General features: G+C 39.0%; 2 protein-coding genes across 4 annotated transcripts in view; both read left to right on the top strand.

Annotated features, from left to right (window-relative positions):
* LOC133835010 (LIM/homeobox protein Lhx3) overlaps positions 1–18,523 on the top strand; it is a 33,685-nt gene extending 15,162 nt beyond the window's left edge. The window contains exons 1-7 of one of the 3 annotated variants that reach the window (XM_062264852.1): positions 14,204–14,312; positions 15,821–15,995; positions 16,121–16,323; positions 16,391–16,583; positions 16,646–16,797; positions 16,866–17,060; positions 17,501–18,523. In XM_062264852.1, the coding sequence (XP_062120836.1) occupies positions 14,204–14,312; positions 15,821–15,995; positions 16,121–16,323; positions 16,391–16,583; positions 16,646–16,797; positions 16,866–17,060; positions 17,501–17,841 (1,368 nt within the window). In that variant the 3' untranslated portion in view covers positions 17,842–18,523. Of the gene's footprint in view, positions 1–14,203; positions 14,313–15,537; positions 15,692–15,820; positions 15,996–16,120; positions 16,324–16,390; positions 16,584–16,645; positions 16,798–16,865; positions 17,061–17,500 lie in introns of those variants that run through there. The other 2 variants (XM_062264853.1, XM_062264851.1) reach the window with 2 other exon arrangements.
* A 690-nt stretch (positions 18,524–19,213) lies between these two features.
* Positions 19,214–22,436, top strand: LOC133835027 (protein gurken). The gene is made up of 4 exons (XM_062264875.1): positions 19,214–19,411; positions 19,588–19,962; positions 20,079–20,813; positions 20,878–22,436. The coding sequence occupies exons 2-4, from the start codon at positions 19,893–19,895 to the stop codon at positions 21,078–21,080; spliced, it is 1,008 nt and encodes a 335-aa protein (XP_062120859.1). The 5' UTR covers positions 19,214–19,411; positions 19,588–19,892; the 3' UTR covers positions 21,081–22,436.
* The last annotated feature ends 69 nt before the right edge of the window (positions 22,437–22,505 follow it).

Genomic DNA, 22,505 nt, shown 5'->3' with positions numbered 1-22,505 from the left:
AAGAGAACCCCCAAATGTAGAGACCCTTTCAACTTTAAAGTATCTTCTAAGTTAAATACTTGACAAGCATCAACTATTCGCTTCAATTTGGGTTGAGTCGATGCTTTCTTTCTGTCCGTTTGCTCGCTTTCTGCACTTCTACTTACAATGTTGCTGTATTTCCTTCACAAAACTTTCATTACAACCGAAATTCAGTATCATAATTTACTGGTATAATTGTGCAGGGTTTTGGTTGACAAAACGCATAAAGTATTTGCGTAAATGCGATGCTGCCAAATTGCCAACAAGGAGCAGTCCTCTATCGTTTCCCCAACCTTCTCCGTACCGCAATCGAAGTCAACGGCAACTCCAAAGGCAAAGCCAAAGCCAAATGCAACCCTTAGGCAAATCTCTTCTGTCCCTTTCGTGCTCACACTGCGAATCTCTTTCTCCCTCTCTATAAATATGGCGACGTCCATTTTTGTGGCTGATATTCTAGCAACGACAACGGCAACAACAAACAAGGGTCTGGGCTCCCCATTTACCTCACCATTTGGGCGCCATCTTGGCTTCATCAAACGCACACAAAAGCCCATAAGGGCAAAGCCAAGATAATGGCAGCCTGGCAGCCATGAGCTGAGCAGCAGCTCAGCTTAGTTCAGTGCATCAGGAAAGCAGGCAGTCAGGCAAGCAGGCAGGCAGGCAAATAAAATGGGCACGAAACGAAGTCGTTAGAGAACACAACCGCCCTCATCCTTGCCCCATCTCCCTGCCCCATCCGCCTACTACAGCTAGGAGGTTTTTTGTGCTAGCTTCAAAAGGAAATCACCCCAAGTGTGTATTTTTATAGAGACCGCAATAAACCTTTTTCTTTTCTGCGTCATTCCCGCGTCGTGAAGCGCTTCGATGAATGTGAAATGGTTGCCTCTGAATCCGTACTCAGTATTCCGTATTCCGTCTCCCGTATTCCGTATTTCGTATTCGGTATCTGGGCTTCGGCTTGTGCTCTGCCTATTTGATGAAGTTGCAGCTCAGACACAATACACTCGGCAAAAAGAAGAGAAAAGAATGGGAAAAAGAAAAACTTACCGCAGCCATTTGGCCATTTCTCTTGGCCAGGCATAACCATAAAGGCGGCTCAACGAAGTGGGCCGATTGATGGCCACAGCACTCAAAATTGAAAACAAGTATACGACTATGTAACCATGTGGGAGGCAGGACTTGGTCCTTTTCCATGTCATCAACGTCGTCGTCGTCGTCTTTGACTTTCCCATTTTCCCTGGCTCTTATAGTTGTTGTTGCTGCTATTGTCGCTGTGTGTTTTATAGCCCGGTCAAGGGTGCTTGCTGGTCAGCTCGCCAGTTCGCGCTGCTTGTCGGCTTGACGCTTGAATGGCTGCCAACGAGGAGAACGCGCCTTTTGTTTGCCCAGCAAAACGAAGAAAAAAAAACAACAAAAACTAAACAAAACAAATGCAGAGCCAAATACAAAAAAGGCGAACAAAATGCTTTTTTGCAAAGTAACCAAAAGCGAGCGTAAAAATAGAAAATTGCAAATAGAGAAGAGAATATATGTGGCGGTTCCCATTGTTTAATGGACGTCAGCTGGAATGTGCGCCAGAAATTGAAAAGTTATTGTGCTGCATATCCACTTGCCACTCGTTTCGTTGTGGCAGCCACAGCGGCAGCCACAGCTACTGCCACAGCCTCAGGGCAGAGGAGAAAGCAAAATGGGGGCATGGCAAAATAGACGGACGGACAGCCGTTGTATTGTCATGACAAGCTGCTACTTATGCACCAGCAGCAGCAGCAGCAGCAGCAGCTACTCGTTGCTTTTTGTGCCACTGCGCAAATTGTTCAACTAAAATATTTGACAGTTCATTTTTGGTTTGGCCGCGGCCTTTTTATGCACTTGCTGGGCCAACAACTTTTGCACAATGCCTAAGCAAATTTTTGCATTTTCTATGGCACGAACTGCTGGCATGAGAAGTGACGTAGCATTCAGCTTATGTGCGAGCACACTCCCACAAACAAAAGGCAACGAAGTCAAGGCAAATACCTATACACTTATAGTATGTATTATGCATAGCTATGTGGGCAAAACTATTCAAATGTATATTTTAGATAATTTTTGACGTATTTAATTGATGTGTTATATACATACAATTAATATGTATTTTCATACCTGCACTTGTTATGTTTGCAGACAGATCAAGTTTGTTTCAAATTTTGCCACGCCCACTGCCATACCTTCAAATCGAGAAATATTGAATATCAAACTTAATTTTAGTACAGATATTAACAACTATAGTTTTTATGATTCCAGAAAATTTAGTAGCAATCGGATAAAAATTTAAAAGTTATATAAGAAAAACGTTTGTATGGGCAAAAACGCCAGCTTAGTAAGGATCTTAGTTGTTTTGGTTGACAATGTGGTACATTTTGTACTCCCTATGGCATATTTTAAATGTAGTACTATATTTAGTACCCATTTGTATGCTTTAGTATTTTTGTGGTATATTTATTTGATGTATTTGATTTATATATTTGATAAATATCAAGTAATTCCATTTGACAGCTAGTATTATGCGTTTATCTGAAAGTTTTCATTCGAAATAAAAATCTATTGGCTCAGAAATTGTGCAATTATCCAAAATGTACATGTGATGCATTTAATTTAAAGATTTAGAACAAATAAACTATATACATATTTATATACAATTTTGTTAAATTATATGATGTAATTTCTGACAATTATTAAGTGTACAGTATATTGTCGATGAATATTTACAGTGAAATACCGATTTAACAGATATACAATTTTTGATTTAAGTAGTCTTCAACACATTTTCGTGCGCCTAAATTCTAGATATTTATAAAAACAAAAAAAACGAATGCAAAAAGAATGCTGCAATAATTACAAATCTGTAATTGTGTTGAAAGCATTTATTTTCAAAGAAATCTATTAAGCACACTTTATTTTACGATTAACATGAAATTTTACGCAATTTCCTTGTGAGTACTGTAATTGTATGAAATTGATAATTGCCAATCGATTCTCAACGCACAAAGATTAAATTATCTGCCATGTGCTATTAAACTAAAAATAAAATCTATTTTGTTTTTCTTTTTTAATTTAGGCAGTAATCTTATTACGTGCATATAAATCTAAATCTGCAATTATCGGCATTAAACTGTAGCAAATAACCAATTGAGTCAGAAGCTTTAAATAATGCGCAAAATAAAAGTCAACGGAGAGCTCAAAGAGCGCTTTCAAAAGCTGATCGCTCTCTTTTTTAGTTCGCTTGCTCGCACTCCGTCCCTCGCTTTCTCTCGCTCTTTCGCTTTATTCCTGTGCATACGAAATTTCTTTGCACCTCGTTCGACCGCAAGCAATTAACATATTGCTGCAATGGCCTAAGAAAAGCTTAGCAAAGCATCCGCAAAAGCTCAACCAGACAAAAAGCGCAAGAGGCAGAGACACATGCATAAAGTAAATTATAATAGGCATAATAAAAACGAGCCAAAGACCAAGCGGCAAACGGCAAGTCACGGCATTTGCTTTTCTCTTCTTTTTTTATATTTCTTGTTGTTGTTTTTTTCTGTTTTGTGCCATTTACTTAGTCAGCCTCTGTGTGGTTGTTGTTGTTGTTGTTGCTGTTGTGACTGCTGTGGTAAGGCCTTAAGTGCTTCGTGCGGAATTAAAAGCAAACGCATTAGAAGGTGCCCAAAAAGAAATTCACCTTGGCAAAGGTAAAGGTAGAAACAGCAACAACAGCAACAACAACAACAAAATGGCGCAGCTGCAGATGGCGACAGATTCTCTTTGGCTAAATATTACATGAGAAGGCGGGCGACACAAACACTCACACACACACACACATACAAGGACACAGACACCCGCACACCGGCACGTATACGTAACGAGCAACGTTTTTAATTATGAAACACTAAAAGTGGCAAAGCTAAAGTGCAACGAGGAGAACGACAAGAATGGGGCCATCGTTGGGGTCGCTTCAGCCATGCTATTAACTTAAACGCCTTTTGCCGGTTAATGGAAATGAACCTCGTCGTGGCAATGGGCAGTTATCTGGTTAAGACAACGATGGTTGTTCCTCTTGTGGGGCAGACGACACGCGCAGGTATTTAGGCCCGACCCTCTTAGCCGTTAACGGTTAACGGTTATGAGCAGCAGCAACAGCAAAAGCGTCAGCAATGTTACAGAGTTCGTGTTAACACGGCCTAATTGTGGCATGACAGAGACCACTTGCTACTCACTCCACTTGACTCGACTCGACAAAAGGCTGTAGAATGGGGCACTTCGGGTGCGTCCGCCTTTTGCATATTGAGTTACTGTTGCAAGTTTGCTTTAATTGCAGGCACGTGCACGTACTGATCGCTTTCACTTGCCAAGTCAAGTGCGATGCTCACACGCCTTTTGTAGGGCCTCCTCCTGTAGGGCTCACTCACCTTGCCAATTGCACGGAAACTTAAGATGCGACTAATCGGATAGTCAGCTGACGGGTGACTTTGCTGCCTGCTGCTTTTTACCACTGCCATTTCCATTTCCATTTGCAGGCAGCAGGCAACAATTTTCCACGCAGCTACAATTTCGCTGCGTGCAAAGAGAACCAATAATTGATATCCATCATTGCGTGCATGCGTCCAGTCGCGTGCTGGGATGTTGAGGACCACTCAACAGTCGGACATACAGATACAGATACAGATACAGACACAAGCGGACATTCAGACAGACAGAGAATTATACTTAGGAAATGCTGGCGGTTGGCCCAACCCAAGTGCTTTGGCTCGTCTCTAGTTTCATTGGGGGTTGGATGAGCGACGCAGGCGAGTTAGTTTTTATTGCAGCGTTTACTTTACTTGTAGCCATAAGCCGCAGCAACAATTTCACTACCAATCCACAATCCACGTCTATCGATATCCATATCCAAACACCCGACTCCGTCCCGTTCCCGTTCCCGTTTTCGTCCACGCACCCGTCTGTTCTATCAATATAAACAAAGTTAAGTGCTGTCCATGAACTGTGCAACAGTTTGGCCAGGCTCTAAGGCAGCGTCGGACAGACTATTTTCAAAGTCGCGCAGTAGTTTTCTCATTTTCGCCAGAGGGTTGCTTTGCTGCTTCAAATTGATTAAGGTCATTATGCAGCCGGGTTGCGTCAAGCTGCGAACTACCAGGCTAGAGAGCTGGCGAACTGAGCAACCGAGCACCGAGACTCACTGACACTTAATCCCAGCGGCATAATCAGCAACATATTGTAGCAAAACTTCTTCACACTGCCATAAAAAAGTAGCAGTTTTGTATTTTACGAAATTTTACACCCCGTCGTAATGGTCGGGGTTAGGGGTAAGTGTAGAGAGTAGAGAGCTAGGGGGCAGAGGTTAAATGCCATGGCTCGACTTCCATACATGGCGAGGCCTTAGCCTCGAGTTCCAAGTGCCGAGTTTTATGGCTTACCCATTTTTGTTTAACAATAAACTTGCCTGGCTGTCTGCACTCGTATCCCCTTATATCCTCGTATCCTTGTTGAGGAGTGCCATCTCCTCCTATATGGCTTGGCTTCGGTTGGCTTTTTGGGTGCGGCTAACATTATTCATGAGCAGCTTGTTGGAAACCCCTTCATGGAGTGGGTTGGAAATATGCACAGCTGCTGCTGTCGGCATTGGCACCGCCAGGCAATCAACGCTGTCTTCTTGGGCTAAGACCTGACTTCAAAGGCAGCCACAGCTCCAAGTGACATAAACGACCACAGGCCAGAACCAGAGTACTCAGCAACAAGTGAGAGCCCAGCCCACATTTCCTCTTTGAGTTGTTATGATGAAGGTGTCCCCGGTTCAATAAACGCCCCTAAACGTTCCAAATGTTTTTATTACATTAAAAGCATTAACGCTCAACATTAACAATGGTATGTAGAGCAAAGTACCAGGCATTCAACCTTAACTGAATTGCTTCCTTCCCCTTGCTCTTGCTCTCTTGCTCTCTTGCTGAAGGGATGCAGCAACATGGCCACAGAACAGAACACACCAATATGTCATCAATGCCAGCAAAGCCAATGCGACAGCTACCCCGACCCATCTGACTCGGGGGTTGTCCTCAAAAGATCCCTCGATACAAACGAGGGGATTTCATCATAACTGTTACACTGCCCACTGTCGATATTAACAGCCCACAACTGGTTGCATTTCGACAGACAGACAGAGCAGGCATACCATATATGGTTAATAGAGCGACTCTTTTCGCCTGAAGAGTGCAGGGACTTCAAAACTATACCACTAAAGTGAAATTCTTATATAAGTGGAAAATTCTGAATTTCTGCTTATAGGATTGTAAATTAAATCGGAACGTTAACTAATTTGTAGTTGATTCCACATAACGGAATGACTAATGATATATTGCTCTCTAAGGTTAATCAAATAGGGAACTTAAATCAATCTTCCGTTTCAGCTTGAACATTTTTTTATAGGAATTTTTTTGTGGAATTAACATTATTTGCTCAAAGTTATTAATTTAATTTATTTGTTCAAAGTTATTAATTTTTTCTAAATGAAAATCTGTTTAAATCATTTTCATGTTTTTCGTGTTTTTTAATTGCAAATTTAAAAAAAAAAACATTTTATTTTCAAGCGAAATAGATTTATTTGTTCAAAGTTATTAATTTGATTTTAAATTTTTTTCTAAATGAAAATGTGTTGAAATCGTTTTAATGTTTCTTAATTGCAAATTTAAAGAAGCATTTTAATTAAAAACAATTTATTTCTCTGAAATATGTGTTTGTTGCCCACTGTACTATAGATTCCAGACTAGCATTTGACTTTATCAGAACACAGGATAATATCATGTGTGTTTTTTTTTTTCTAAGTAAATGTGTGTGTGTGTGTGTATGTGTGAGACAGTACGTCACCCCTCAGCGCCTTTTGTTTGACTTTGTTGAATTGATTTCGTTAGGGAAATAACAACAAAACAGCGGCAAGATATCACTCAGCACTCAGAGAACCCCTTGAACACGCCACGCACACTGAGAGTCGCCTTTATACAATTCGCTCTGCTTGTCGCCGTCGTCCTTTAGTCCTTGCAGCGTTTGGCAGTCGTGGCTTTCTTTGCTTCTTTCTGGCATTTGGTGAGGTTATCGCTGTGATGTTTCCATTTGTACAAAATAGAGCACTTAACGGGAAAACTGCAAACAAATTATTGCACTTGCTGTCACCAGAACGAGACTCTCGTTGTGTCCCGCCTTCCCCTGCCTGCCTGCCGCAGGCTAAAGGGGGGAGGAATGGAAAGGATAAGAGACGAGAGGAGAGGAGAGGAGAGGACCATTCCCAATGCCACTGCCACTGCATACACTTAAAGGATTACAAGCGGATCTGTCGCTTGTTTGCCGCTAAATGGACGCATTTACTCGCCGAACTCACACAGAAAGAGAAAGCTGGAGGAGAGAGACAGAGACAGAGAGAGAGGTAGAATGAAAGGAAGAGGGAATGGTTGAGCTCGGTTCACAATGAACGAAGCGGGCGGTTGCCTTGCGCGCTTTTTATGGCCAATGAATAGATGAATGAACGCATGACAAACTGAAAAGCTGACTGAATGACTGACTGACTGAATAACTCCCTCACTTACTGACTGACTGACTGACTGACTGACTGAGTGGGCGGTCGGGCAACCAGCGAGTTGGTTGCTTGTTCCGTTGGCTGGTTGGTTCGTTGGTTGGTTGGTTGGGTGCGAGTGCCCATGGAGTTACTTAATGGATTTGGTTAAGTGCTGCATTGACATTTTGATAAATGCTTTGGAACAGATGCGTTGCCTGGGCGCTGCGTTAAATGGGCGTTACCAACCCGCCCCCCTGCCACTCCCTCTCTGCTTCCGTTTCCCTCATCCACACATTCTGCGGCTCGCACTTTTATGATAAATAGTTTATACTATGCGCGCTATCAAGAGCCCAAAAAGCGCTTCAAGCATTTGTCACAATTCGCGAAAGTGTTCTCAATTTGATTACCCAAATCCAAAACAGGGACTTTGGTCAAGGGTCGTCAAACAGGCAGCATGACAGCATTAGCAAATTCCATAAATCGTTTCCCTTTAAATGACAAATTTATATAAAAGTAACAAAAAATAACATTGAATACCCTGATGTATGCAACAAATGTTTAACAAGATAAATAACTTTAATTACTTCAGATTATTATAGCTGTCATTAAAGATTTTGGTTTTTTTTTACTTACTTATTTAAAAGTGAATAAACCAATTTGAATCTGACAAATGACTATTTTAGTTTTTGATTCAATTTTAATGATATATTTTATCACAAGCCAAATGGCAAATAAATCATAAATCAGTTGCAACACCTTCCTTCAGATATTTAAAGAACCACGATTTTTTCGAAATGTTTTACTGTTACTGGTATTAAGTCGGACATTCTAAAATAGTAACCATGAAACAAATAATAATAATAATATATAATATATATTATAAATATTTTCACTGTCTCTTGCAATAGTTATACATATTGAATGTTCTGTCGTTCTGTTCCAGTTACCTCGATTCAAATATTTGAGAAATGTTTATTCCCTTCTCTTAATGTAATCAACATTTTAAATTCCTGCTTATTTTCTCTTTAAAATAGTTAAGATAATTTAAGAATAATAATCGATACAAAAAGATTGTAATACAATATGAAGAAAAAAATCAAATCATTTGAATAGAATTGATAAGCATCGTATTATTGCAATAAAGATTGTGTTTAACCTTTAACCTTAACAAGTAAGAAAGCCGAGTGTGCTCGACTGTGTGATACCCGCTATCCATTATGAATAAAAGAAAAACAGTGCGGTATTCATATTAAAAAACACCAAATTAATATACCGCAAAATGTTATAAAAGATACACCACAGGCTATATTTGGTATATTTAAACTACTATAATTAAAATAGACCATAGAGTGCAAAATATACCAGAAAGCAACTAAGACCCGCAGTATTTCTTTAAAATCTTTTCAAATTTTTTTTTAATCTTAACTAAATTTTCAGAAATTACCACAAATAGACTCTAGCTGCAATATTATGCTTGTGCTTTGAGTTATCGATTTGTACTTGATCTGGGTGCAAACATAACAAGTGCTGTCTAAAAAAAAATTATAATTTCTTATTGCCTCTGAGAATTAGGTCTTCATACAGACGTCTCGGCTGTTGACGCTGATCAAGAATATATATTCTGTATAGGGTCTGAGATGCCTCCTTCTGTCTGTTACATACATTTCCTGGAGGCACAAAGTTGTTATACCCTTCTACCCTATGAGTAGAGGGAATAACAATATAATTATTTGATTAGCCTAATTATTGCAATAAAGTTTGTGTTGAACCTTAAAACTTGTAAATAACTTTTCTTATACAAATTAGGCGTATACTTATTAAATACAAGATGAACTTGAATTCCAGTTAAAATACTATCCAACAGCAATTAGAACACATTTTGGAAAACTTTTCGGTGTAAGCTTTTTAGCGCAACCGCTGAATAGCCAAAACAAAACAAAACAGATTCAAGCCAAATAGTCCTGACCATTGCCAAGTGTCAATGGTTTGTTGTTATGGTTGTTGCTTTTTTTGTAGCTGTTTGTTTTTTATTGGAGTACAAGTCACTTATTTCGCTGCCCTCAAATGGCAAAAGTTTTTGTAATGTTTTGAAGTGCCTCTAATTAGATAATATGCGGACGGGGTCACGATTGCCGTCCGTAGTCCTCGCTTAGTTAGTCGAGGCGTGCAGATGACGCCGCCGTTTTTCTTATGCAAAGTGGCAACGCGTGCAATGGTTGCCCTCCTGCTTCGTGCCTCATGCCTCATGCCGCATGCCCCCCTGCCGCCACCCCGCGGCAGGCTGAAGGCCAGAAATAAAAACTGAAAGGCAAAAAGCCAAAAGCGCATAAAAACGCGGCCGATGCCACCGCGTGCGCAATTTGAATCCTAATGGATGCGTGTGGCATGTGGCGCAGCAAACGCAAACGACTGGCGGACACGCGATGAGGCAACAACCAGCCATCATTCTACAAAGGAGTGCGCGTCCACGCTGCCAGACGAAGGTGTAAAGTTCACGTGTGTCCATTTACCATCCCCCTGCCCAACCACACACACACACACACACACACCCACGTAAAGTGTCTGCCCCTATTCATCCCCCCCCCGCCATTCTCCACCCGCCACCCGCAACAAACGACCCAACCTGGTGTCGTATTATTAATGCCTTTGGAGTGCTTTCAATGTTTTATCGGGCATTTTGCTCTATGCCTGCCTCGAACCCCGGAACGATGTCTATCGGCTTGGGGTCGACATCGGGGTCGGAGCTTACCCCTTTTTCTATTTCTGTTTTTGTTTTTTTCTTCTTCTTTTTTTGAGTGCATCGGTCATTGCGTAATAACTTTTCGCTGGACATCCTGGACACACTTATGTACGACTCGATAAATATATATATATATATATATAGAGTATATGGGAGACTCTATAAATATCCTCCACTTCTATTATGATTATGAATTTGAGCTGCGACCGACAAAGCGACAGACTGACTGTTATCTAAATGGGTCTTTTGTTTGCTTTACGACTAATGGAATAGGCGGAGTTACATATCCCAGTCCCCACTATACTAGTATAGTATACCATTTAATATCTATCCTCTCTTGATTACAAACATTTCTACTATTCGTATGTGAGTATGTGTGTGTGTGTATGTGTGTGTGTGAGCACTTCTAAATAGCAACTTGTCAAGGACTCGAAAGGGTTGCCCACGGATAATTAACCTGTCAGCTTAATAACTAAATATAATGCCCGACTAATAACAGATACTAACTGCATTACGATAGTTACTCCAAAAAAGTTGTTTCTAAAATATAATCTACTTGCATGGAATAATCGATTGATACTTCTTTATTGAGATGTATAGAAACATGTTTCTTATTATTATCGCAGAATTCAAACATCAATTACAGATGAACACAAATGGTATTAATTTTTAGCATAATTGCAGATATTCCGCAAAGACTTGAATTTTTCTATAACTTCTTCTATCTTAGACACTAAAACACTTCAAGTGCAAGTTCACAAATTTATTTCTTAACCATGATTACGAATTCAACCGCATTTAAATTATAAATAGAGCTTAAAAGCTTTGAATAAAACTGTTTGTAAATGCTTTAATTTGTGCTGCTCTCTAATATTAAAAAAGATGTGCTTAGCAGCATTAACTAAGATTGTCAAATATTAAAATTAGTTAAGAATTGTAAAGATCATGAATATTAAAATTCATGCAGATAAATGAATGAATTTATGATTATGGCGAGTGTTCAAAATATTTTCGACCGCACTGTCGATATGCAGACAGGCTGCACATAAATAGAAGTTTTGTTAATTGCATAAGCTAACAACTGCTGTGATTTGCATGTCTTAAGAGTGTGTGTCTGTGCTTATGCTCAATTACTTATACACATGCACGCATTGTAGACACACACACACACACACATATGTACGTGCGACTTACTTTTAAGTGTGGCGAAAGACGCAAAGTCCAGCAAAATAAGCGAAAGCTTCCAAGTCGCTTTCAAGTTTGAACGTTAGCAACAAGACAGAGTAAAGCGCAAGTAACTTTGGCGATGACCAGCCATTTTGATGGGCGTTACTCGCTCCGCCCCGTCGCCCGCCACACATTGCCGCCCTGTCTGTTTTTCGACTGCGCAACGCCTAGATCCTGTAATATCATTGTTGTTGCTGTTGTTTGCTCTTCTTGCTGTTCTTGCTGTCCTTGCTAGTGTTGTACAACGCATGTGGGTGTTTCTCTCAACCCAATAATACGAACGTTTTGCTAGCTGCGACTCTGTGTGCATTTTGTCTTTTGGCATGTTGTGATTATGCAACAAGCTGGCAGCGTGTCCACTACCAAATGCCATTTTTGGGCCATATGAATGTTTGATACGCTGCATCCTCAGCAACTCCTCTTCTGTTATGCATAAACAAAGCAGTGAGAAAGAGAGTTGGGGAAAGCGAAAGAGCAGCTGAAAAAGCTGCTAAGCCACGCATACATACATACATACATCTGTACATGCAAACATGCATTTTTACATGTGTATATCTTTTCCTATGTTTGTATGTAAACACATAAAGCAAAAGACGTAGATGTTTAGCCAGCTTTTGGTGCACATTTCACGGCTGCCTTTGAGGCTTCTGGCATATTTAAACCTCATTCAACAGCTCGACTCAAACCAACATCTGCGTGGCCCTGAACCTAAGCTTACACCTATATATATACACACACACACATATACCGCATACCACACGTACTCAGCAAGTGTTGCTGTTTATGTTTGTGTGAGCTTTTGCCTCCTCTGTTCACGCATTTCACACAATTACAACATCAATTCAGACGCCTTCGATTGCGACCGCATTCACCAACCATCTCTAGCTACAAATATACATATGTACATATGTATATGTATATATCAGATTACCATATAATGTTATTTATTTTTATAAAATGAAGCATCTTCTACCTATTTGACAACTTATCCATTTATTTCTTTTATCGGAATAGTTACCTGAAAGTATACCATAATTTCTACACAGCAAAAATGGCAACTGCATTACGTGCCCATAATTTATTGATCGTTTATTATTTGTGTTTATACATAATTACGTATATTACTTTAAAGCCCCAAAAGCGAGTCAAAAAGCTCAACCTGCAAAGTGAGGTTAGGTCACACACATACAGATTTTCGGCATTTCCTCTCATTGCATTGCAAAAGTGCCATCAAAACTCAAAAATGTCAATCAACGTCGACTGCAAGCGAATGAAGCGAGAAACAGTTGAAATAAATTTGTGTGTGTTTTTGCCGTAGACCAGTCGATAGACCGATAGACGACTGGACTGACTGCACAGACACCAGAAGACCAGACAAAAATTTAACAAATTTAAGGTCATTTTTACTGCTAAACAATGTCACAACAACAGCACATATCCTAACAACAATAAAGCAATGGCAGCCACATCTAGTTCTCTCTCGCTCTTCTGTTCGCTCTCTTGCTCACTCTTTGGCCAAACATGTTTATGTATATTTTTAGTACACGACGTACAAGTTCGCAAGACAGAGACAGCGAGATAAGATAGCAAAGCGAGTGAGCGAAAAATGCTGAAAAAGCTTTGAGACCACTCCCCGAAAAGTTCAGGCGACGGCGCAACGTCGACGCACACAAAACAACCAATCCCAGGCACAAATACAAAAAGCAAATACACACATACACATACGCGCAGATAAAATGAAAAACTGAAACGCACACACATACACAGCGAGAGATAAAAGCAAAAGCAAATGTGTTACAATGCAATTTCCCCGCCAAATGGCTGGTGATATTGTTTTTGTTGTTGTTGAGAGACCAACCCAAACTCAATTGTTCGGGGCCAAAAGACAAAAAGGGAAGCTTGGAAAACTGGCAAAGCCAAAATATGAGCAGCAACAAAAGCAACAGCAACAACAACAGCAATAACAACAAAAGCAAAAACAAAAACAGAAACAGAAACGACAAAAAATAGCACAGGGTGCAGCAGCAGTTTCCAATTGGAAGTGCAGTCTGATTTTCTAAGGGTTGGGCTGTTGGCGTGATTATGTCAGACGCTCTATATGTGCGTGTATGGGTGCCACCTTCACCCACCAAACCATCAACCCACCACCACCACACAAGCATAGCCAACAACAACATATGACTGCAAAGCAAAGCTGAGCAGCGGTTCGTCAGTTGCTTTCCAAGCGCCGACGCCGCCGCACTTGCTCCACGAGCGCTCGGTCGTCATTCGTACAACGCATTGCAAAGTGCAAACTTTGGTAACGGTAAAACGCTTGTCGTTACCTCGCGCTGCGTCGCCCCCGCTACCATCGTCGCCGTCGTTTCCTTTGTCGTTGTCGCCCCGTCGGCCAATGGCCATGCGCCAGCCTAGCACGAAAAGTGTGAAAAAGCCAAAAACCCAAAACCCAAAAATGTGACCATCGAATATTTTAAATATTAAATGTTGAATGTGAATGTGAATGTGAATGTGTGTGAAAAATCCTTAAGAAAACCAGCGTCAAATACAATAATTGTCTATGTAGAGAAAATAAGCGCTATTTCATCAGCCTCCAACCTCAACCTCAGTCTTACACTCAGCCAGCATCTTAGCCAAGCACCTAGAATCATTCAGGCATGGAACTTTTGAAGCTAATGATGTTCAAAAGTGACTTTCTGTCCAATGGCAAATGTGACGATCGCGTACCGCCCATTAACCTCAGTCAATTGCCAGAGTTTCTCTTGTGTAAGTTCCGGAAGTTACTTTACCCACTATTAATATACAAAATTCGAAGATGGATAAAATCTATAGAAATTAAATCAATATTATTAAACAAAATTCTAAAATGAATTGAAAATGTATAATATCTATAGAAATCGAATCAATATTATTATACAATATTCTAAAATGAATTAAAAATTGATAAAGTCTATAGAAATTAAATCAATATTATTAAACAAAATTCTAAAATGAATTGAAAATTTATAATATCTATAGAAATCGAATCAATATTATTATACAATATTCTAAAATGAATTAAAAATTGATAAAATCTATCGAAATCGAGTCAATATTATAAAATGAATTAAAAAGGGATCAAGTCTATAGAAATCAAATCAATATTTTTATACAATATTCTAAAATGAATAAAAATTGATAAAGTCTATAGAAATCAAATCAATATTATTATACAAAACTCTAAAATGGATTAAAAACTACAGAAATCAAAAGTTAAGATGCACAGGGCGTCAGTTGGGAAGAGTAAATCCAAAAAATATGCAGAAATAAAGAATAATTGAATAAGTTTCAGAAGTTCACAATACACAATAATAATTCTTATTTAACACTTAAATCTTCTTAAGCAGATAGGTGAATGTATAGAAAGGGGAAAAGTATACGCATATAGAGCAAATAATATAAATAATTATGCTTAATGAAAGCGATAACAATTATGTTATTTGTAAAAACTAAACAAATTGCAACTAAGCAAAAATTCTTGACTATTTTTGATAAATTTGCCAACAACAGAAAATCAGTCAACTCACATTTTTTATTTCGATTTTAAATTTATTATTAAAGATTAAAGACTTTACACAATTGAATACGAATAATAATTTCAAGCCGTTATTTACTTAATATCCAAATGTAAATAGAAGAATCAACCTATATAAGAATCAACATATATAATAATAATAATAAGCTGCATCTATGCAGATATTTAAAGATGTTTTTTTGTCAATTTTCGTTTTTATATACATTTGTATATATTTCAGTTAAAACTCGTCCAGATGGTGTAAAATAAGTAAATGTATCAGAGTAATTTTATAACTTACATTAAGGTTAACTTATATGGGTCTTAACAAATTGCAGGATTACAAAATTTGAAATGTTGAGTAAAACACTCAACAACAAAATGAATTTGTTGCTTCATCGAATATGAAATACAAACGAAATCGATTTTAGACCTGAACAAAGCAATTTTATAATTTTCGAGGTGACAGTTTTAAAGTAGACGACTAAACAGCTTCAAATTACAAACAAATTGCTCAATTAAAATTCATTTTGAATTGAATTACGAATGAGAAAATATTAAAATATTGAAAATCAGAAAACAATGCAAATCGGTAAACAGCAAACAAACCAATATAGTTACAATTGGAATAGCACATATAGTGACTAATGATTAATCTAAATCATAACAAGCAATTAATATTAATGAAAGCAATTTGGTATTTTTGCAATTGTCTTTACAGCAACGATACCAAAGTGTGGCGGATGCCACGAACTGATCCTCGATCGCTTCATACTCAAGGTGCTGGAGAGGACATGGCACGCCAAGTGCCTGCAATGCAGCGAGTGCCACGCCCAGTTGAACGACAAGTGTTTCGCTCGGAACGGGCAGCTGTTCTGCAAGGAGGACTTTTTCAAGTAAGTAAATTTCTCGAACGGATCCTGCGATGTGTGTGCGACTGTGTGCGGGTGTGTGTTGATTTGTTGCCCCGATTTTAATGAAAATCTCCCGTTGCGCCGTTGCCAATGTTCGGGTCGAACAGACGTTATGGTACGAAGTGTTCCGCTTGTGATATGGGAATACCGCCAACGCAGGTGGTGCGTCGTGCCCAGGACAATGTCTATCATCTGCAGTGCTTCCTCTGCGCCATGTGCTCGCGCACCCTCAACACCGGCGATGAGTTCTATCTGATGGAGGATCGCAAGCTCATCTGCAAGCGTGACTACGAGGAGGCTAAGGCGAAGGGTATGTACATCAAACCCTTGAGCAATTAGGGTTAGACAAACATCATATGTGAATCTCGCATTTCTAGGTCTCTATTTGGACGGCTCGCTGGACGGTGATCAGCCGAATAAAAGGCCGCGGACCACAATCACCGCTAAGCAGCTGGAGACTCTGAAGACCGCGTACAACAATAGCCCGAAACCCGCCCGACATGTACGTGAACAACTGTCCCAGGACACGGGTCTCGATATGCGTGTGGTGCAAGTCTGGTTTCAGAACAGGTTGGTTACAAATTCTCTCTTGTTTTGTCTTGAATTCTCTTGACAATCCGTTCTTGTTGCAGGCGCGCCAAGGAGAAGCGCCTGAAAAAGGATGCAGGACGCACTCGATGGAGCCAATACTTCCGCTCAATGAAGGGCAACTGCTCGCCCCGCACTGACAAATTCCTCGACAAGGATGACCTGAAAGTGGATTACGACAGCTTCAGTCATCATGGTAAGCCCTTGCTTGGTTCACATAAAGAAACATTTTTACTTACGATTACTTTCCCTGGCTTAAATTAGATCTTAGCAACGATAGCTACAGCACCGTCAATTTGGGCCTGGACGAAGGCGCCTCGCCGCACAGCATACGCGGTTCCTACTTGCATGGCAGCTCGAGTCCATCGCAGTATCCTCCGAGCAGTCGCTCCCCGCCAGCGGTGGGCCAAAGCCACACGTTCGGCTCATATCCCGACAATATTGTATACACTAATATTGGTAAGCAAACCTGTCGTATACTTGATGTTTTTATACAACAATAACTGCAGTTGGCTCGAAGTGCAGTATTACTTAGTATCATCAGAAAGTATGTGTATGGGGTGAAAGCTTTTTCGACGCCAAAATACCCATATGTGTCTATGTCTTCTTCTATGATTAAATATATATTTGTTGACTACACTTATCTATAGAATTTTTTGTTGGAATTTAGCCATCAAATAACAAGTATGGTTTTAATTATGAATTAAATAATTAGTCAATATTTGGGTACATTTATATAACTTCATATATTTGGTTTTTATTTAGTAATTGTTCAAGCCGCTTTCACAAATTTATTCACATAAAGTTTTTCTCCTTAGTCAAAATGTATCGAAGACCAATGTTTGGATTGACTTACTTTGTTGTGTATTTTAATTGATATTCTTTCCGTTTTCTTACAGATCACGCTGTGGGTGCTGGAATGCATCCCAACAAATCACATCATCGCCTGCACAGTAGCAACAATGTTTCAGATTTAAGCAACGATTCTAGTCCCGATCAGGGCTATCCTGACTTTCCTCCCAGTCCCGACTCCTGGCTCGGCGATTCGGGGAGCACCAACAACACCAGCATCAACAACAACAACAACAATGCAAGCAGTAATAATAACAATAGCAACAATAATAATAACAGCAGTGGCACAAACACGGGATCCTCCGGAAACGGAAGTGGGCCAACATCCAATTCAAATGCAACCGCAGCCGCAACTCCCAATCCTGCAACTCCCGGCGTTCATTACTGATACTCAAAATTACTTTTGCGTTATTTTGAAATGCAATCACGCAATTTTCTGCAGCTCGCAGCTGCCCAACAGCAGCAGCAACAACAAAAGCATACATCGCAGCAGCCTCAATAGCAGCAGCAGCAGCAGCGGCAGCAGCAACAACATAACAGTCGGTTACGACGCCATTTTAAAAGCTTTTGTGCACTTAACAGCGCTGGACGAGAGCAAAAGCTTTACACTTAACAGCGCTGGCATTTGGCAAGCAAGCTTTTACATTTACATTTTTTGTTTTTGTTTGTGACTGCATTAAATCAAGCATTATTATGCACTCATTTTTCTTACTTTTACTAATTAATGTAACACAATTTGCTCAAGAATTCTATTTAGTTAAAACTTAAAAAAATTGATAAACCTTAAAACCAAGCAAAACAAAACAAAACCAAATACTTAATGACGATATGAATAGTTTTGAGTACAAGCATTGTACTTAGAAGTACATAGTACATACCTAGATGATGATTGCGATGGTGGTAATTATGTATCCCAGGTCTAAATGTTATACCGATTATTACCCGCTTTTGTTTATATAATTTTTAAGTTTGATTATTTAATGTATGTAAATATTGTATATTTGTGTATAGTGAAAAAAAAAACAATGGAGAACTACATTTTAAATAACACTAAGTCTGTATAGTGGGGAATGCGGGGTCATAGTGCACAATATTTATTAGGCCGATGAACCCCAGTTAAAAAAAAAAAAAAACAAAATCAGAAACCAAAAAAGGAAAAACCAGTTATTTATTGCTTTATATAGGAATACAAGAATTGCATAGGAGAAATATCAATTACGAAAAAGTGATGTCGTATATACATACATATAATATATCTAATGTAATACCAAAACCAAAAAAAACAAAAATACATTGATTTCAAGCAAATAGAAACTTCAGTAAAAAATGCAAACTACGTAAAACAAATAACGAATTTTTAAATTTATTGTGTATTACAATAAGTTTAATTATTTCAAATAAATGCGATAAAAAATAAATTACTATTTGACATGTAAGAATAAAAATGATACAACAAATTGTTAAAAAAAAAAAAACGCAACTTATTTTTTATTTTATGCATCATCTTATCAGATCATCCGATGTGTATATCTGCAGATAGTTTGTGTGAGTAATTAAGTGAAATCTACATTCTCTTCATTCTATCATACCGTTGCAATTGATCTCTTTATGCTGCTCTATCGCACACTTCTACTATTTCATTCATACTGAGCGCACAAGTGATACAGCTTTCTCTCTCTCTCTCTCTCTCTGTCCCTGTCTGTCCGCCGACTCTGATCTGTCTGCTGGTTCTGTCGTTGTCTGTTTTTCTCATTCAGTCTCTTATCCTACGTTCGCGCAACAACGTCTAATTAGCAGCCACCCGCAGCAACAGCGAGGAAGCTTTTTGCGCCTAGCGCCTTAACTTAATTGATTACAAAATTGCATACATATAAATGTATAGACAACAAAATAATGACTAAATAATGTCGTGTCATTTGAATTTTGCAGTTATTAAAAGTCCCCATAATAATTCTACGGTGCGTTTTTCCATATTCCAACCAATAATTAATCTATAAAAAGCGCCTAAGCAGAGCGTATTGTTTTTGTTGTGTGCGTGTGTGCGACAAAAGCAAAGCAAGCAAGCAACAAGCAGAAAATGTGCTGCCAAAATCGAAAAACAAATGTCGTAAAATGTTCTATTTTTATTTTGCAGTAAACTACAACAAAACGCAGCAGCAGCCACAGCAAAGCCCTTGTTGTAGTTGTTGGGCGTGAGGATGCAAATGTGTAATATGTTTTTGTTTTTGTTGCGACGTCAAATTGCATTTGCGGCCGATACGCCGCTCGATCCTTAAGATTCTCCCAAATCAAAACATCGAATACAAACACGGTCAAGAAGTAGAAAAAAGAACGTTTGTTTTCTCACCGTTTATATCGTTTTTTAAGTCATAACAAGCACAAATCGATCAAATATTTGTTGTTTCAAAGCGCATTGCGTTCCGTGCGTTTTTTCTAATAATGCAAATTCAATGTATGCCAATCATATTGAAAGTAATTTTCGTGCTGTCAACAATTGTCGCAGTCACAGGTAAAACAAAAACACGGCCCCAGCGTTGCCATATATCTGCAGTTTCAGCTGTTTACTGACGACTCTCTCTTCATGCTCTTTCTTTGGCTTCTGCTTCGCCATTCTTTCTCCTGCAGATTGTTGTTCGAGCCGAATTTTACTATTGCGCCAGCACACGCTTGAGATTGAAGAGCATGTGGTCCAGCTGGTGAATCAAATGGAACTACAGCAGCAACAACAACAACAACAACAACAGCAGACCGATGGACTACTCAGCGAGCCACAACGGGACCTGCTGCTGTTTACCAACTCTAGACAAATCATCCAAATGCCAACGGATCTTCATCACTTGGAGGGCGAATTGGCATCAATTGTGACAACGGAGCGCGAAAGCGCCACTGAGATTTGGTCAACAGACACTGATGAGGAATCAACGCCGACGACGAGCATGAGCTCAACCACAACAACATCCACATCGACATCAACATCAACATCAACATTAAAAACTACAGCAACAACAGAACTGACATCATTGTCAAAAAACACAATGGCAACGGGGGAACCACCGCCTGATGTCAACAGTACGCCTCTATTGGCCAGCGAAGCCGCCATTGTCAAGCTCATTAATGCTGTGCCAACAATGACAACGACGACAACAAAAACAACAACAATGATGAGCAGCACAAATAGAGGAAGCAAACCAAACAACTCGGAGGACATCAGCTTCAAGTTTCCGTGCAAGGATAATTATGCAACCGATTTCTGCCTCAACGGTGGCAATTGCTATCGCTGGGCGAATTCCGATAGCTTCAATTATTGCGTCTGCGCCGATGGCTTCGTCGGCGAACGCTGCGATTCAAAGACTGAGGATGGTGAGTAACCCAACAACCCAACACATGGTGACTTTATTTAATACTCCCCACTCCTTCAATGCAGGTGTTTATGTACCTTTGCAGCCCAGCATGATGGAGCCACAGCTAAAAACGGCGCACGTTGTTTTCTCGTTCCCCATGCTCATTCTGCTATCCACCATCTACGTTGTGTTTGGCGCCGTGTTCATGTTCCGCAACGTTTTGGCTCAGCGACGTAAGCAACAGCAACTACATTTGCACAAGCAGCGTTTTTTTGTGAGCTGTTGAGCATCCAGAGAGAGCTGCAACTCTTTTTTTTTTGCAGCTCATGCAGTCAATCACTTTATTGGTTATAGAGAGAACCAATTTAACTAAAAGCGCGTTTTGTTTTTTGAAACGATTATTTTTGTTTCACTCATTTTGTTTACAAATGCTGAAAGAATGCATTTCTCTTGTTTTTTCTTTTCTAAGATTGTTACTTCCTCCTTAGTATTTTTTTCATTTACTTTTCTTCACGTTGCGCAACGCTTTAATTTATTTAATTAATTATAATTTCTGTAAATTCTTTGTATTTAGTTGCAAAATAAGAGCGCTCTTTGCTTTAGAAGCTTCGATTTAAGCTTAGTAGATTTGTTTTTGTAGTAACATTTTGTTACGCTATTTAGTGTGTATTTAATAATTAAACTTAGCGTTTATCTCTGTTATTATTAATATTTTTTGTAACACTTTGTTACGCAAGAAATCGAACAAAGGATGTAAAATTAATTAATTCTTGTATTTATAAACAAATTTCACTTTGTAATGCATTAAAAAAATCGGGACTCGAAAGTTTGTAAAACTTGAAAATTACTTGTGTGCGTTTCATTTTCTTTCTTTTAGTTGACATTCTATTTTGCTTTTTTTTTTTTATTTGTTTTATTGTAGGACAGTTTTGTGAACTTCCCATTGTTTGTGTATCAAACCATTGATTATTATTCTCATTCATTCCACTATATCGAAGCTCAAGTTCAGTTCAGTCGAGCGATGGCTGGGTTTTATATTTTATAATATATATTTATCCAATATTTCGTCAAAAAATTCTTTACAAATTTCTTAGAACTTACAGTTAAATGTATAGTAGAAATTATTCAAAAAATTCTTTCATCATTGTTTTGATGAATTCTTTCTTTCGTTTATCATGATCATCAATATGACAATGGTATGTATGCGTGAGTGTGTGTTCGTGTGTGTGTATGTGTAGTTGTGTGGTGTATATCGAATGTAGTGTAATGTATATAAATGCGTGTTGATGGATTATACGAGTATACATATGTATGTGTATGTGTGTGTGTGTGTAAATGGAAATGATCTCTTTGCAAATGTCAAGATTGAAAAATTGCGCCATCATCAAATTGGGTTGGACCATCATCAGCATCACATGCGGGGAAAATCGATTTCCTCGATTTTCGGTAGGTGATCGAGGTGGTTATAGTGTGTGTGGTGTTCGTTGGTGGTGGTGGTGGTGGTGAGACGACGTTGTTGTTGTTGTTGTTAATCAATGTGTGTGTGTGTGATTTGTATATTCTGTCATTTTCTTCTTCTTGAATATTTGCTCATGTAATCTTGGATTAGGGATATGAAATTCGTACAAAAATGATTAAAATATGTAAATGTTAAAAATGTATTTTGCTTTTTTTTGCTCTCGTGTTTATCTTTTAATTGTTGGTTTTACGT

Source organism: Drosophila sulfurigaster, chromosome 2L (assembly GCF_023558435.1).
Source record: "Drosophila sulfurigaster albostrigata strain 15112-1811.04 chromosome 2L, ASM2355843v2, whole genome shotgun sequence".
NCBI lineage: Eukaryota > Metazoa > Arthropoda > Insecta > Diptera > Drosophilidae > Drosophila > Drosophila sulfurigaster.
The sequence above is the reverse complement of the archived record's forward strand: the minus strand, read 5'-3'. Positions and strand labels throughout refer to the sequence as shown.